The sequence below is a fragment of the Pseudochaenichthys georgianus genome, chromosome 7, assembly GCF_902827115.2.
Source record: "Pseudochaenichthys georgianus chromosome 7, fPseGeo1.2, whole genome shotgun sequence".
NCBI classification, from domain to species: domain Eukaryota; kingdom Metazoa; phylum Chordata; class Actinopteri; order Perciformes; family Channichthyidae; genus Pseudochaenichthys; species Pseudochaenichthys georgianus.
In genome coordinates, this window is record NC_047509.1 from 636,754 (window position 1) to 654,820 (window position 18,067).

Here is an 18,067-nt window from a genome sequence, read left to right on the forward strand (position 1 = left end):
CTCAAGACCTGAGAATAATAGTCAATATTACATTACATTTAGCTGACACTTTTATCCAAAGCGACTTACAATAAGTGCGTTCGACCAACAAAATACAAACTTGAAGAAAACAGAATCATAAAGTACATCAGGTTTCATAGAGCCAAGTATTTCAAGTGCTACTTAACTGGCTTCAGATAAGCCAGCCCTTTATTAGTATATAAGTGCTTTGTTAATAGTTCTATCGCTCGAGGTGGAGTCGAAAGAGATGAGTTTTCAGTCTGCGCCGGAAGGTGTGTAAGCTATCTGCTGTCCTGATGTCAATGGGGAGCTCATTCCACCATTTTGGAGCCAGGATAGCAAACCCACGTGTTTTTGCTGATGGGAACTTGGGTCCCCTTCGCAGCGATGGTGCAGCGAGTCGTTTGGCTGATGCAGAGCGGAGTGCACATGCTGGGGTGTACAGTTTAACCATGTCCTGGATGTAGGAAGGGCCAGATCCATTCGCAGCATGGTACGCAAGTAGCAGTGTCTTGAAGTGGATTCTAGCAGTTACCGGAAGCCAGTGAAGGGAGCGAAGGAGCGGCGTGGTGTGGGAACCTACCAGGCGAGCCGCTGCATTCTGGATGAGCTGCAGAGGTCGGATGGCACATGCAGGTAGACCAGCCAGGAGGGAGTTATTTACACCAATATGTGATTAAAGATTCAAATCTGAAAAAAATATTCAAAAGCTGAGAAAATAGTTCAAATCTGAGAATAAAGTAAAAATCCCCAAAAAAGGAAAATCCTGACACAAAGTCAGAATCCTAAAAAAAAATCTGAACCCTGAAAAAAGTTAGAATTCTGAAACAAAAAATTCAAAAGAATTGAGAAAAAGTGAAATCCAAAATAATCACTGTTACGTTCCCTCCTGGATTAGGGGTACAGAGGGAAGTAGCAACAATATAAAATAACCGGGCGAGAGAAAAGAGGAGAGGGAAACTGATTGCTGAAGGCCACGAGGTGATGTTTAATAATCAAAGAAAAGAGGGCTCACCAGCCTTAAGGTAACTCAAGAACAACATTCTCATAAAATAAAGCGACTAACTTAAAAGAATACACAAGGATACACTGGAGCACTTCTAACAGTTAACACAACACAGGCATCACCAGAGAGACAAGAGACAGAAGGCGCGTTCACACCGGAGTACTTTTCCCGTTTAGTTCCGTTAGTGCCTGGAATTTTGCGTTCACACCAACAAGAGAACTTAGTTTCGAGAACTTTTACCCCCCTTTTAGGCCTGCTAGAGAGGTGGGACTTCCTGGGGAGAAAAAAGTACCAATTTCTGATTGGCTGGGCGAATTGCAAACCACGCCCTGTAAAACTCTGAAAACTTTTGTGAAGCCGCCATTGTATTTGCCGGCATTAGCAGCATTAGCATTAGCCCCGCGCACCAACAGAGAGAGACTAATTTATGGCAACACAAAAAAAAACATGGGAGCGGTGGAGTGATTTCCTTTTTCTCATAAAACTTAAAACAATACACAAGGATACACTGGAGCACTTCTCCTAACAGTTAACAAAAACACAGGCCTCGCACAGAGACAGAGGACACCATGCTGCACACTCAGAGGAGAAGGAGAGAGAGAGACTGCAGCCTTCCTCAGGTCCTTTATGGAGGCCCTGATTTGGGATTGGGAGCACCTGGAGGAGAGGCTGCACCTGGAGGGAGACAATCAGGGGGAGAGGGAGAGACACACACACACACACACACACACACACACACCAGCACGTAACACTCACAATAATGATCTCCATGGGGAAGGGGAAGGGCAGTTTGTGGCGGTATCGAGCGTTCAGCTCCTTCACCGCTATCAGCACGACGCTGCTGACCAACGCAAACACCAACGAGGCCACGTTAGTTTCAGGAAGACCCCGGAAGATATCCACCAGAGTCTGCGAATCGAAGAAGGAGAATCCCATATTTACACAGAAACCTTTCTCCCAAAGTGATTCGATGTTTTCTGAGCACATTATCTCGATCTCAATCTTCATTTATTTATATAGCACATTTAAAACAACCTCAGTGACCAACGAGCTGTACAGGGAACACTACAATATAGAATAACACAATGGGAGTACAACATTTAAACAATAATTAAAAACATGATGGAAAGCAAAATAACTAGAAACATATGAAAACATTTAGAAATGTCAAAATGTCATGTTCAACTATAGTTGTCATGTGTGCGTAGCTGCAGTGTTGTCATGACAAGGAACATCTGAGGCCACAGGCTCCTCCCACAGAGCAACACAATAACACAGATAAAATAGTGCCGGTAAATAAAATAAAATAGTATATATAATAGAAAGTGCAGAGTAGTCTATATTGGAATATTAATATATATGAGTTGCAAACAGATGAATGTTATGGAAGTTCTTTCAAAAGTTCAGGTGTTCAACAGTCTTTAGTTTTAAAAGCCAGTGCAAAGAGGTGATTTGCAAGAGTCACTCACGTAAATAGCGGCCAGCGGACCACTGTAGGGCGGCACTTTGATGCCGAAGATGTATTTGAGAACAGAGATGAGGATCTGAAGGCCTGCAGCCGTCATGAAGCCTCGGATGAAGGACTCGGACAGATAAATGGCGACAAACCCAAACTGCATGAAGCCCAGGCCGATCTGCACAGAGAAGGTAGGCTATTATTAATGTGGCATTTTTTAATTAAAACCTCACGTTTCTTTCTAACTTTGCATTTAAATCACCTTTATAGTTGATTCAATATGTGCTGCTCCTTTAAGAGAGTAAGCAGAGCGGTCATTGAAAACCTGGAAAAGTCATGGAAATTCAAAATGCAAATTCCAGGCCCTGGAAAAGTTATGGAAAACAATATTTTTCCCAAAGTTTTGGAAAAGTCATGGAAATGTAACTAAAGTTGCGTAAATATAATTTACATTTTATCTAATCGCCGAAATAATCTGCGGTCGTGAGCTGTTCTGTGTTCTGTTCGTCCCCCCCTAGCTTCAGATTGGACCCCCCTAAGTCATTTAGAATAATAAAAATAAATGTTAAAATAATAAAAATGTTGATAATAAATCAGTAAAATCAGGCAAAAATAAGAATTAAATAACATAACACCGAAATAAAGTAACCAAAAACCGAAAAGAAACTAACAAAATCCGCCATTATCCGGAAAAAAATTGCGCACAATTTCGGAGCGCACAATTTCGGAGCGCACAATTCCGGAGCGCACAATTTCGGCGCGACCGCCACGACGACTCAGAAGGTGCCCTTTTTTTTTCTCTTGAGCACCTGCCCCTATACATGTCTGTGCACGCCACTGACCCGTTGTTAAATATGTGTGGATATTTTTAAATAATGGCAATGCTAATCTTGTTAGCTTGTCAATGGCATATTTAATGTTAAGTTAGCATTCATGCTAATTGTTAGTCAGCTGTGTAATGCATGAAAATCTCATGTTTGTGTTTATATGTTGTTTACAGCGATTAAAGCTTCAGTGTTTTTTAATGTGACAACGAAAGGCAAACAAATTGCACCATTAATGTGTGTTTTGTTTCTGTATGAGCAGCATGAAATGAAAACACAAGTACCTTTAAAAGTGTACTTAAGCACTGGAGTAGTAGAGGTTCCTTTCTTTCAATCGACCATTGCAATTTAGTATTGCTACCTTACTAGAGTAAAGGAAGCAGCAGTAGCTCAGTCTGTAGGGGCGAAGGAACTGAAGGGTTGCTGGTTCGAGTGCCAAATCAGACCAACGCAAATATAAAGTGTGGACTGCAAGCTTGAGCCTCTTCGCTCCATAATAAAATACAAGTGTTTGTGTTTAGGTCGTATGCATGTGTATTTGTGTATCTGTCAGAGGTGGGAAGTAGTGCAATACAAATACTTTGTTACTGTACTTAAGTACATTTTTCTGGTATCAGTACTTTACTGACAAATTTTTACTTTGACTTCTTACATGTTGAACACAAATACCTGTACTTTCTACTTCTTACATGTTGAACCCAAATACCTGTACTTTTTACTTCTTACATGTTGAACTCAAATACCTGTACTTTCTACTTCTTACATGTTGAACTCAAATACCTGTACTTTCTACTTCTTACATGTTGAACTCAAATACCTGTACTTTCTACTTCTTACATGTTGAACTCAAATACCTGTACTTTTTACTTCTTACATGTTGAACTCAAATACCTGTACTTTCTACTTCTTACATGTTGAACTCAAATACCTGTACTTTCTACTTCTTACATGTTGAACTCAAATACCTGTACTTTTTACTTCTTACATGTTGAACTCAAATACCTGTACTTTCTACTTCTTACATGTTGAACTCAAATACCTGTACTTTCTACTTCTTACATGTTGAACTCAAATACCTGTACTTTCTACTTCTTACATGTTGAACTCAAATACCTGTACTTTCTACTTCTTACATGTTGAACCCAAATACCTGTACTTTCTACTTCTTACATGTTGAACTCAAATACCTGAACTTTCCTATTGGTTGGAACACGATCCGTGTATCCATCACTTCCTGGTCTTCTCTAAAGAAGAGGGACCAATGGAAACGTTGTCATGTTGCCGTTGTTCAGCATGGAAACATTCATTAGCTAACAATGACATTATTGTTCTATTGATATAAAGGGAGGTCAGGAACTCTTTAAAGCAGCTGCTAGCTATGGGTACTTTTTACTGAAGTACACTTCAAAGCCTCTTTACTTTGACTTGAGTAAAGAAGTTTAGTCAGTACTTCTACTTTCACCAGAGTATTTTAAACACGAGTATCTATACTTCTAAAGGATGTGTGTACTTTTACCCTCTCTGAAGCGTTGTTTCAGTACCTGTATGACTGCAGTGAGGCAGGCCAGGGTTCCAGATATCCCCAGACGGACTTCGTTCATCTGCTCCGTGTCGACCACTGTCGCGTTCAGAGTCTCATTGAAGTGACTGAAGTCTGACTCTGGAGCGAGGTGCAGACACACCATGCCCACCATGATGCTGAGCACAGCAAACGTTCCTGCACAGGAAGTGCAAGGCCAGTTTATTTATACAGCACTTTTTAACACAAAGCAATTCAAAGTGCTTTACAAAAAGGAAAGACATTAAGAACATAAAACATATTAGAAACATTAAAAAGCAAAGATAACACAAGTACGTGAATAAAAGTTACAGAGCCGTGTGAGACGTGAATAGTTAAATTAAAAGCAGCGGCAAAAAGAAAGTCTTCAGCCTGGATTTAAAGTCAGAGTAGCAGCGGACCTGCAGGTTTCTGGGAGTTCGTTCCAGATGTTTGTATACATTAATACAAATAATATATATATATATATATATATATATAAGATTTATCACTGTCATGGTTTGAAATGTGCGGATATAAATGTCCGAGATTTACCGGGGACCATCTGGTGAACCGTGCCCATGAAGAAGTACGGGATGAGGGGGAAGAAGGAGGAGTAGAGGCCGTTCACGGGAGGGAGGTTAGCCAGGAGGGCGAAGGCCATGCCTGGGGGAACAGAAGCCTCTTAATAACACATCAATCATCAGGTGGCAAAAGTACACACATCCTTTCCTCAAGTAGAAGTACAGATACTCGTGTTTAAAAATACTCTGGTGAAAGTAGAAGTACTGACTAAACTTCTTTACTCAAGTAAAAGTAAAGAGGCTTTGAAGTGTACTTCAGTAAAAAGTACCCATAACTAGCAGCTGCTTTAAAGAGTACCTGACCTCCCTTTATATTAATAGAACAATAATGTCATTGTTAGCTAATGAATGTTTCCATGCTGAACAACGGTAGAAGTAGAAAGTACAGGTATTTGGGTTCAACATGTAAGAAGTAGAAAGTACAGGTATTTGTCTTCAACATGTAAGAAGTAGAAAGTACAGGTATTTGGGTTCAACATGTAAGAAGTAGAAAGTACAGGTATTTGGGTTCAACATGTAAGAAGTAGAAAGTACAGGTATTTGAGTTCAACATGTGAGAAGTAGAAAGTACAGGTATTTGGGTTCAACATGTAAGAAGTAGAAAGTACAGGTATTTGTCTTCAACATGTGAGAAGTAGAAAGTACAGGTATTTGGGTTCAACATGTAAGAAGTAGAAAGTACAGGTATTTGGGTTCAACATGTAAGAAGTAGAAAGTACAGGTATTTGTCTTCAACATGTAAGAAGTAGAAAGTACAGGTATTTGTGTTCAACATGTAAGAAGTAGAAAGTACAGGTATTTGTCTTCAACATGTAAGAAGTAGAAAGTACAGGTATTTGTGTTCAACATGTGAGAAGTAGAAAGTACAGGTATTTGTCTTCAACATGTAAGAAGTAGAAAGTACAGGTATTTGGGTTCAACATGTAGAAGTAGAAAGTACAGGTATTTGGGTTCAACATGTAAGAAGTAGAAAGTACAGGTATTTGAGTTCAACATGTGAGAAGTAGAAAGTACAGGTATTTGTCTTCAACATGTGAGAAGTAGAAAGTACAGGTATTTGGGTTCAACATGTAAGAAGTAGAAAGTACAGGTATTTGAGTTCAACATGTAAGAAGTAGAAAGTACAGGTATTTGAGTTCAACATGAGAGAAGTAGAAAGTACAGGTATTTGAGTTCAACATGAGAGAAGTAGAAAGTACAGGTATTTGAGTTCAACATGTAAGAAGTAGAAAGTACAGGTATTTGTGTTCAACATGTAAGAAGTAGAAAGTACAGGTATTTGTGTTCAACATGTAAGAAGTAGAAAGTACAGGTATTTGTGTTCAACATGTAAGAAGTAGAAAGTACAGGTATTTGTTTTCAACATGTAAGAAGTAGAAAGTACAGGTATTTGAGTTCAACATGTAAGAAGTAGAAAGTACAGGTATTTGTGTTCAACATGTAAGAAGTAGAAAGTACAGGTATTTGGGTTCAACATGTAAGAAGTAGAAAGTACAGGTATTTGGGTTCAACATGTAAGAAGTAGAAAGTACAGGTATTTGTTTCAACATGTAAGAAGTAGAAAGTACAGGTATTTGAGTTCAACATGTAAGAAGTAGAAAGTACAGGTATTTGAGTTCAACATGTAAGAAGTAGAAAGTACAGGTATTAGAGTTCAACATGTGAGAAGTAGAAAGTACAGGTATTTGGGTTCAACATGTAAGAAGTAGAAAGTACAGGTATTAGAGTTCAACATGTGAGAAGTAGAAAGTACAGGTATTTGAGTTCAACATGTAAGAAGTAGAAAGTACAGGTATTAGTGTTCAACATGTAAGAAGTAGAAAGTACAGGTATTAGAGTTCAACATGTGAGAAGTAGAAAGTACAGGTATTAGGGTTCAACATGTAGAAGTAGAAAGTACAGGTATTTGGGTTCAACATGTAAGAAGTAGAAAGTACAGGTATTTGAGTTCAACATGTAAGAAGTAGAAAGTACAGGTATTTGTGTTCAACATGTAAGAAGTAGAAAGTACAGGTATTTGGGTTCAACATGTAAGAAGTAGAAAGTACAGGTATTTGGGTTCAACATGTAAGAAGTAGAAAGTACAGGTATTTGTTTTCAACATGTAAGAAGTAGAAAGTACAGGTATTTGGTTCAACATGTAAGAAGTAGAAAGTACAGGTATTTGTGTTCAACATGTAAGAAGTAGAAAGTACAGGTATTTGGTTCAACATGTAAGGAGTAGAAAGTACAGGTATTTGGTTCAACATGTAAGAAGTAGAAAGTAAAAAGTCATCAGAAAAATAAGTAGTGGAGTAAAGTACTGATACCAGAAATATGTACTTAAGTACAGAAACTAAGTATTTGTACTCCACTACTTCCTACATCAAAAAATTAAATATCTGAGAAAAAATATATTTCTGAAATAAAATCTAATTTTGAGTAAAATGTCATAATTTGGGAAAATAATCTGAATTCTGAGAAAAAATATTTTAAATTTTAGCTGAAAAGACTAATGTTTTTAGCCTCGACTAAAAATAACTCGCGTTTGTTCCATTTGTGGGGTGCATAAAAACTAAAAAGCAGCCTCTGTTATTGCCCAAGCCTATAGAATATATAGATTCAAGGCTTTTATTGTCATTTGTACATAGCTACAGTGTGGATATATAGGTGTTACTCAGAGGCATCAGAGTGTTTTCTGACCTTGAGGGACCTGGATGGTGCCGGCGCTGACCCCGCTGACCACATCACGCAGAAGACTCTCTCTCGGTTTGTATTTTGGGAGCCAGCGGAGAACAGGCAGGAGTCTGAAGAGCAGAGCCTGCAGTCTGAGAGCCGAGCATCTGCAGGAAAACACACCGGGAAAGTCATATTCTGAGAAAAAAGTCATATTCTGAGAAAAAAATCATATTCTGAGAAAAAAATCTGAATTCTGAGACAAAAGTTAATATCTGAGAAAATATGTATTTCTGAAAAATATTCCGAGAACAATTTCTAAATCCGAGATAAAATCAACTTCTGCAACAAAAAAAAAATCAAAATGTTAGGAAAGTCAAAAATACGAGGCAAAAGTAAGTAATGTGAGATTTTTTTTTAAATCATATTCTGAGAAATAAAATCAGGAACATTAATTCTTAGAAAAAGTAAATATCTGAGAAAAAATGAAGTTCTGTAAATAAAAAAATCTAAATCTTAGAAAAGTCGAAAATATGAGAAAAATAATTATAAATCTGAAAAAAACTCAAGAAATCTGAGAAAATAGTCGAAGTCAACTTTATTGTCAATCTCTCTGTTTGTGTGCACAGAGAGATCGAAATACCTTTTCCCACAATCCCGAATACAAAAACAAATATATACACAATCAACAGCACATTTATACATATGCACACATTCAAGTGCACCTATGCTATCTCTAGGCCAGTGCTTCTCAAAGTGTGGTCCGCGGACCTCTGGTGGTCCGTGAGCGCCCCCTAGTGGTCCGTGAGTATATTGGTAACATTTCACATTTGAAATTAATTAATTAATTAAAGTTTTCCGCACTCTCGCGGGAATATCTCCGCAATGGAGCGAGCTTACGTTTCACTTTCAATTGCATGATATAGCCCAGCGCCACACCTTCGTCACACATGTTGCCACTTGTTTGTACCATTTTCAGGCGATTTGTAATCTGTTCTTGAAAAACAATGTGTTTTTTTATATTTGTATATAATACAATATACAGTATATAATATTTTATTGTGTCCACGAGTGTTTTTTTATTGGTTAAGTGGTCCTTGGTATGAAAAAGTTTGAGAAACACTGCTCGAGGCAATAGCATAGGTCTCAGATGTATAAAAAATATATAAAAAACATGTCTATGAAGTGTTTTTCTCAAAATACCAAACAGATCATTCTAGCCATGCCTCATATCCCTCTGTTTCACTTCCTGTTTCTAAAGTGCTGATTTGGGTATAAAGCTTTAAAGGGGAGGGGCCTGAGCTCATGCGGGACCCGGCAGCTACTGTCTAAACTAAATGCTGCCGTGATGAAACGTCATATCATGGATTATCCAGGATTCTCTCTGAAACAGTCTGGAGCTCAAAGGCTTTCTCTCTTGACGGTTACACCACAAGGTGAGTTCCTTTTTACTTCCTGCTTCTTCACACACATGCTCTCCAGTACAGGTTAGCTCTGAGTGTTAGCGATGCTAATGTAAACACCGACCATATTACGTCCAAAACAGTCGGGCATTGTTTCTGATAGCAACGTTTCTGATTGGGCCGTGGGTCCACATTTCAGATGTTACGTCATATCGGACGCAAATCTGGATCAGCTCCGTTGTTCCCCGTTTTCAGAGATTTGGGTACGGAGGAGAAGAGAGAGGGTTTTATTTCCTGACGCTGCGTGAGTTGCCCGACACACCGGGGACACATGGTGATGTATACAAGACATCACAAAGTGCATTTTGCATGATAGGTCCCCTTTAAGACATAAATATAAGCACAACAATCAATATACAAAATAACAGTCACTTCAATATCTTTGAAAAATGTACATTAGTGCAAGACTGTCCATAGCAGCGTAAAAAGTGAAGAGAGAGAGTGATCATGTGACCGTGTTCCTGTACCTGAAGAGCTTCTTCACCTTCTCTCCGACGGGGAACTGTCGGCTCTTCTTGTCAAACTCTTGGTCAAAGTCTGGGAGGTTAAACGCCGGCCTGTCAATCACATAACGAGGGCGGAGCCTTTGCATGGCTGCAGCCAATCGAAATATTATAAAGACAACAGAAAACTCTCAAAGTCCTCAAGGTGCAATTAAATAATTTATATTTCCCCTAGACATATTTAAAGAGTCCCTATTCTGCTTTTTGGGGTTTTCCCTTTCCTGTAGTGTGCTCTATAGATTTTAGTGCATGTAAATGGTCTGCAAAGGTTACAATGTGTTCCTGAGTTAAAGTATAGAGACACTACATTTACACCTGAACATCAGCAGGAGATGACTCTTTAAAGTAGAGACACTACATACTGATATACACCTGAACATCAGCAGAAGAGGACTCTTTAAAGTAGAGACACTACATACTGATATACACCTGAACATCAGCAGGAGAGGACTCTTTAAAGTAGAGACACTACATACTGATATACACCTGAACATCAGCAGGAGAGGACTCTTTAAAGTGCAGACACTACATACTGATATACACCTGAACATCAGCAGGAGAGGACTCTTTAAAGTAGAGACACTACATACTGATATACACCTGAACATCAGCAGGAGAGGACTCTTTAAAGTAGAGGCACTACATACTGATATACACCTGAACATCAGCAGGAGAGGACTCTTTAAAGTAGAGACGCTACATACTGAAATACATCTGAAAATGAGCAGAATAGGGACTCTTTAAAATGTCTTCAGGACTGAACGTGTGTTTGTTTAACTTTGAGGCGGCACAATTCAAGAGCGTTGCTTTTAATCTAACCTTGGAGTCTGAAGGATCAGGAAATGTGGACTGCTAAAAAGATTTGCTCAACAGCAGGTACATAATATTATAAGCACATACAATCACTGTGTGTGACAGAAACAAGTCTATTCATGTACCACAAGAAAAATACATTTTATTTAAATATATCTGCATTTAAAAACATGAGCATTTTACAGTGAAGTTAAAGTGAAGACATCGTCAACAGCTAACCAGTTTCTAACCTTGAACAAAAAAAAATCATAATTCACTTCAAGGTAAAAAGTTGTTTTCCCAAATTAATGAAAGTAAAATATTTATTGAGTATTCTTTTTTGGACCAGGTTTCATAAGAATTGCGTTTACACAAAATAGCTTTAAATGAAATAAAATATATAAAGACATGGCATCGTAAATACATTCTTCACCTTTGCACACGTGCTGAGAATGAGTGGATATTACCTTGGTTACCATTCTCAATGTGCACTTTGTAATTATCTTATTTAATCGCATTAAAAGCCATTGTGTTTTTCAGAGATGTGTATACAGCTATGAGTTAACCTCCCAAATGTACCCTGTTTAATTCCAATATCAGTTTGTATCAGACGTTTTAGTTTAAGATGTGATAAAATGCATTACTGTACCTTAATGTTGGAGTCTGCGGGCATCAGGCTCAGGTGCGTAATGACTACTTTGGTTTATTACTTATCAAGACCTTAAAACCCTGCAGGGCGGAGCTTAGAAAGAGACGTTTCAGCAAGTATAGTTAATTATCAATAATTGCAACTTTAATGGGTTTTATTTACACGTAGCATCCCGACATCAACTCTCATCAACAGAAAATACATTTACACATGTTTTATGGTCGACAGCTGGAGCTAAAACACACAGCTTGACACACTACACAAATGATAACATAATTAAACGTCTTAAAAGGGTGAGAGACAGGGATGACCATGGGTTTTTTTTGTGTGCAAAACAATGGCATCAATATCAGGACTAAAGTGCGATCATTAATCAGATTCATTTGTATGAGGAATGTCATGATTTCCCCCAAATCACACTGAAAGAAAAAAAGCATGTCGCCCCCTGGTGGACACATGAGGAAATACACCACAGGAAAGCATTTTCTTTAACAGGTGGACAAAATAAAGGTTTAAATACGAGTGCAACTATTCATATCGGTAATCAAAGCTTTAAAAAAATGCGTTCTTAAATTGCGTCATCGATGAAGGTAAAACTGACTGCGTGGAGATTTAAGTGTTTTAAAAAAGCTAATTTAGGAACATTCGACAGCGCGATCAGCAGAGAGGCTTCAGGTTTTAGCTGAAAGGATTTAAGCTTTGAGAGTTTTTACTTTATTTTGAATCATTGGATTAAAAGCCTGTAACAGTGGGGATTTAATGTGTATATGGAGGTAGATTTGTCTTGATATGAATTGTGTGAACAGATCAATAATCCGAGTGTAAATGTAAACCAAAAACTTCCATAATTGCAAAAAAAAGATTTGTAAACTCACGTAAATATTTCAATAAAAACACAAAAAAATCCAGTGTGAAATTCTGTAAATAGTATAATTAATTTACAATTTAACGAAAAGCATTTGTGAATATATTTCTTACCTTAACAACTCTTTGATTAGTTGTACAGGTGTTTTCCTAGAAGAATACATGAGAGTAACACATGCGTCACTTCCGGGCAAACAAATTGCCCCGCCCACTTTTGGGGGGAAACAAAGCCGTCATTTAAATGGCGGTCGATACAAATTCTGACGCTTTTGGCAATCCGATCAGAAATGTAAAAAAACTGTGGATTTTCTGATCTCCAGAGAGCCCGACGGCCAGACAGGCAAACAATTACATTAAGCTATTGGAAATCGACGATCGGGCTCGATATATGGTTACAGAGGCTATCGATTTTGAGAGTAACGTCTACATCACTTTAAAGCCCCGCCCACTTTTGGGGGAAACAACACTGTCATTCGAACGGCGATCGAGCCTGAAGCCACAGAGCTCTTCTGTTACCGTCCTTTCTTCTTAGAGGAAGTCCAGACACACTGAACTCTGGATTTGTTTTGATGTTCGAGGTGCACTAAACCAGTGTTTCTTTTTCATACCAAGGACCACTTAACCAATAAAAAAACACTCGCGGACCACCTAACTCCACAAATATCCCAAAACACATCGTATTTTAGAAATCGCCTGAAAATGGTACAAACAAGTGGCAACATGTGTGACGAAGGTGTTTATCTGGGCTATATCATGCAATCGAAAGTGAAACTTAAGCTCGTTCCATTGCGGAGATATTCCCGCGAGAGTGCGGAAAACTTAAATAAATGTATTTCTTTCAAATGTGAAATTTTACCAATATACTCACGGACCACTAGGGGGCGCTCACGGACCACCAGTGGTCCGCGGACCACACTTTGAGAAGCACTGCACTAAACGACACAGCAGCTTGTTGGCATGTTACAACTATTATGTTCCGCCTCGCTCATGAGAGTAACAGCCGGCGAGATTACAGCCTCGCCGGCTGATTTTAATTTAACCATATATCGAGCCGATCGTCGATTTCAAATGATTGAATGTAATCGTTTGCCTGACTGGTCGTCGTAACCGGGCGCTTTGAAGATCAGAAAATTAACGGTTTTCAAAAAATTCCGATCGGATCGGCAAAAACTTCAGAATGTGAATTCTCCGTTCGGATGACAGCGTTGGTTTCCCCCCAAAGTGGGCGGGGCCGTACTTTTCTCCCGGAAGTGACGTAGGTGTTGCTCTCATCTCTGAGGTGATACTGCGGCGCTGATCTTGTTTATAAGATATATCGATTATCGTAAACAACAACAACGTGACGTCCGTAAGAACACAGCTGTGTCTGCCGCCCGTTTGAAACTCAGATTTCAGGAGGAATTATACAGCTGTTGACGAACAGAAATATTGTTTTCTGGCACAACATTCTACGGGGAACATCTGCCTCTGGACGCACGGCTTGGGCACAACCCTGAGTCGGGAATGCAGTTTGAATTTTTGGATTTTAAATCTGTTTGTAGATCAGCTTTTACAAACTTAAAAAATATATTTACAAATGCTTTTCATTCATTTGTAAATTAATTTTAGTATTCACGGATTTATTTTTGTGGCATTTGTTTGAAGCTCGTTTTGCATTTGCACTTTTTGGTGAGTTTACAATCCTTTCTGCATTTCTTTAAAGTGCGTCACACAGGTTATCGATCTGCTCACACACATCATATTCAGACGCCTACCTCCATCGTTTCAAGAGTCAAACATCCCGAGATGAAATCTGTCTTAGAACGAGTCGGTCCACATTCGTAACTCAGAAGCAGTCTTCAGAGGTCAATCTACTTACAGGAATATAACATGTGTGTCATTAGATGGGAACACACACACACACACACACACACACACACACACACACACACACACACACAGCTCGTTAAGCAAGTGTGTGTGACTTCAATCCTCTGCTTTGTTCCGAAGCTCTTTGTAAACCCTCTCCGAGTCCATGGCAGTCTGTAAAAAGAAGTCCTCTGCACTAGAAGTCGCTGAGGATGCTGATGTCAGCGAACTCCTGCCGGTATCTGTAGGAGTACAGGGCGAGGAGGAAGGACCACTTGAAGGTGAGGAAGCTCCAGACGCTGGACAGGTAGAGGCTGCGGGGGTCCGTGGGGGCTGGGGGACACAAAACAACACTTATAATCATTATATTAACCTGCACTCTTATGTAAACATGTTCGTACTAATGCACCACTTTCGACTCTGATATCTTGTTTCAATAGTTCCTTTATTTTTGCTGTATTATTAATTTAAATTCTATTTTTCATTCTGACACTGTAATTAAATAAAGTTCCATCTCATTAAGCTTAGTGTGACAGTTTCAATTCTTAAAAACGCCTTATTGTGCTTTTTATGGGAGTTCCTCTCCTTTGTTTACTTCCTGTGACATCACTGTGTATCGCTCGCGTTCCTATTGGCTAGCGCTCCAACATGTTGTACGTGATAGGCTAAGGGGCGGGACATCTCTAAGCGCTTGACCAATCACAACAGAGCCGGCCAGCTAACCAATCAGAGCAGACTGGAGTATATTCTGAAGCAACTGACCGCTGAAAGTATATTTGAATAGTTGCCGTGCCTATGGAAGATCATCAAACCCCGAGTTCACAAGGGAAGATGACTTTCTCTAAGCACTGTGGAAAGAGTAGAGAGGATTACTTTGTTTCTGAGTGATGGCGAGCGTGAGGAAGGTGATGAAGCCGGCGGCCGCCAACATCGAGAAAATCACGCCGACAGCGATGAAGAACTTCAGACCTTTGAGCCACGTGCGCCAGAAATCCTGCAGGTACATGACGTGTGTGACGAGACACCAGAACGCCAAGACACCTGTACACACACACACACACACACGCACACGCACACAGTGTTGTAGTTTGTCAACATGGGCCAAATGTAGATACTTGAAGTATTACAGTACTGCATTATATTATAGCATATCATGTGTTTTTATATGTAGAAAAGTAACTAGTGTTAAATACATTTGGTGCAGGAAAAAGTATTCACCTCTGAAATGTAGTGGACAGTAACATTTTGAAATCAGGATGTAGTGTGGAGTATTATGAATACTGTGCCATGGTATTTGAGGATCTGAATAATTATTACAACACTGCACCTAACGGCAGGCATGAGTTTTTAAAGCTATAATGTAAAGATCCAATAAACAGCTACTTTAAACAATTGCCAGTATGTGTCTGGAGTATATTTCTATATATTTATGTAGCTTAGTGAGATTGTATAATGTAGAATATTCAATGTATTCAGTAGTATGTACTCTATTGGGAATGTGTGTATAGTTTTGCTGCTAATGTTAATTGTATTATATTTGTATCTTACTGTGACTTTTAAAGACGTGTATCTCGTGTGTAATGCTTGACAACACTGCTGCTGTGACAAAATACATTTCACAATTTTGGATGATAACGTGTCTTTCAATCTATCTAAACTAAATATGTAATATGCCAGTAAAACCTGTTAATAAGGAGTGTTTAAAGACATGTAAACAGACCTGACAGGCCTCCCATGGCTGCGGTCCACGGCTGTTTGTAGGCGATGTTCCAGACCAGGAAAGCCGAGAGTCCAACCAAGGTCCCGAATGTAGCATAAGCTAAGCTAATGTAAATCCTTCTAACTCCCATTTTAAAAACACGACTAATGAAAGTAAAACGACTGAAACAGGCGTCACAAGTTAAAAACAACAGACTGTGTTTCTACATCAACAGCTTACCGCCATGTTATGTAACAATAATAACATAACAACTTACACATTCATGTATTATAGGTTAGCTGAACGACGCTTAGCTATGTTAGCAAGATAGTTTAGCAGTGAAGATAGTTAGTTTCCGTTTAAAGTGCGACACAAACTGCGACCGTTTAATTTGAAGCTAACAGCAGCTAAAGCTAAGTACCAACAGTGTTTATCTGATGTCCAGCCAAAGATGACTCGCTGTGATCAAGATGATAACCCCCAAAGCGGATCGTCATCTTCGTCTTGACGTCACATTACATTTAAGAGGATTACATTTCTACGGTTTTAATTATTGGTACATATACTCCACTGTTATATGATACTGGAAATATATAATAGTTTGTGGTTGAGGTGTTGAAACATAGAACTTGCTCGGGTTTGTAACGATTTGCCACAAAGTCAGATGTATCTCTTATTCAGTAAACTGTCTTTGACTGAGGAAACCCCCCAACTCGCAAACACAGCGGCCCATAGAGGTGCAAAGAGGAACTGCAACTCATATATTAGCCGAACCACGCTTAGCAATGTTAGCAAGATAGTTTAGCAGCGAAGATAGTTGGTTTCTGTTTAAAGTGTGACACAAACTGCGATATTTGAAGCTAACAGCAGCTAAAGATAAATACCAACTGTTTTTATGTTCAGCCAAAGATAACCCAATGAGATCAAGATGATTGCCCCACCACGGACTATCGTCTTCAATTTATACCTCCAAATATAAAAAAAGGCTAATATTTCTTATATTATAATAGTTGGTAAATATACTCTACTGTTTTATGACAGTCGAAATATACATTATTTTTGCTGTAGCAGTGTTGAAAAGTACGATTTGTTATGGTTTGTTTTTAACGATTTGCCACCAAGTCAGATATATCTCTTGTGAAGTAAAGTGTCTTTGACTAAGGAAACCCCCAACTCGCAAACATAGCGGCCCCAAGTGGAGTAAAGAGGAACTGCAAGAAGAGGACATTCACTCTCACAGTGAAGCCATTAGTTAGATATGTCATACATCTATTAACAAAGATGTTGCTTGAATTAATATGGTACAGTGTAGATGGAACAGAAAATAATATAGACAGACATATGTCTTTGGTTTGCATGTGCAACATCGGCCATTATACAAAAGATGTATGTTGAAATTCATCATATACCACCTCGACAGCACACACTAAAACCAATTTACATAAAAACTGTGGTTGGCCAATCACAACAGAGCCTGCCAGCTAACCAATCAGAGCAGACTGGGCTCTGGTTTCAGACAGAGGGGGGAAAGAGGTAGTATGAGAAAAATAAAGAAGTTTTTGAACATTCAAGTAGAGACAATACATACTGATATACACCTGAACATCAGCAGGAGAGGACTCTTTAAAGTAGAGACACTGCATAGTGATATACACCTGAACATCAGCAGGAGAGGACTCTTTAAAGTAGAGACACTACATACTGATATACACCTGAACATCAGCAGGAGAGGACTCTTTAAAGTAGAGACAATACATACTGATATACACCTGAACATCAGCTGGAGAGGACTCTTTAAAGTAGAGACAATACATACTGATATACACCTGAACATCAGCAGGAGAGGACTCTTTAAAGTAGAGACAATACATACTGATATACACCTGAACATCAGCTGGAGAGGACTCTTTAAAGTAGAGACACTACATACTGATATACACCTGAACATCAGCAGGAGAGGACTCTTTAAAGTAGAGACACTACTTACTGATATACACCAGAACATCAGCAGGAGAGGACTCTTTAAAGTAGAGACACTACATACTGAGGACTCTTTAAAGTAGAGACACTACATACTGATATACACCTGAACATCAGCAGGAGAGGACTCTTTAAAGTAGAGACACTACATACTGATATACACCTGAACATCAGCAGGAGAGGACTCTTTAAAGTAGAGACACTACA

The 18,067-nt window shown here is 38.9% G+C and overlaps 2 protein-coding genes across 2 annotated transcripts in view; both read right to left on the reverse strand.

The window, feature by feature from the left end:
- LOC117449048 (solute carrier family 26 member 9-like) overlaps positions 1-10,117 on the reverse strand; it is a 32,959-nt gene extending 22,842 nt beyond the window's left edge. The window contains exons 1-6 of the mRNA XM_034086410.1: positions 9,993-10,117; positions 8,090-8,229; positions 5,379-5,489; positions 4,828-5,003; positions 2,476-2,640; positions 1,763-1,915 (exon numbers count right to left, since the gene is read on the reverse strand). Of these exons, the coding sequence (XP_033942301.1) occupies positions 1,763-1,915; positions 2,476-2,640; positions 4,828-5,003; positions 5,379-5,489; positions 8,090-8,229; positions 9,993-10,117 (870 nt within the window). The remainder of the gene's footprint in view (positions 1-1,762; positions 1,916-2,475; positions 2,641-4,827; positions 5,004-5,378; positions 5,490-8,089; positions 8,230-9,992) is intronic.
- A 1,474-nt stretch (positions 10,118-11,591) lies between these two features.
- On the reverse strand, positions 11,592-16,336 carry slc48a1a (solute carrier family 48 member 1a). The gene is made up of 3 exons (XM_034086452.2): positions 15,902-16,336; positions 15,055-15,222; positions 11,592-14,514 (listed from the first exon to the last, which is right to left on the reverse strand). Exons 1-3 carry the CDS (start codon positions 16,029-16,031, stop codon positions 14,378-14,380), a joined length of 435 nt encoding a protein of 144 aa, XP_033942343.1. The 5' UTR covers positions 16,032-16,336; the 3' UTR covers positions 11,592-14,377.
- Positions 16,337-18,067: the final 1,731 nt, after the last annotated feature.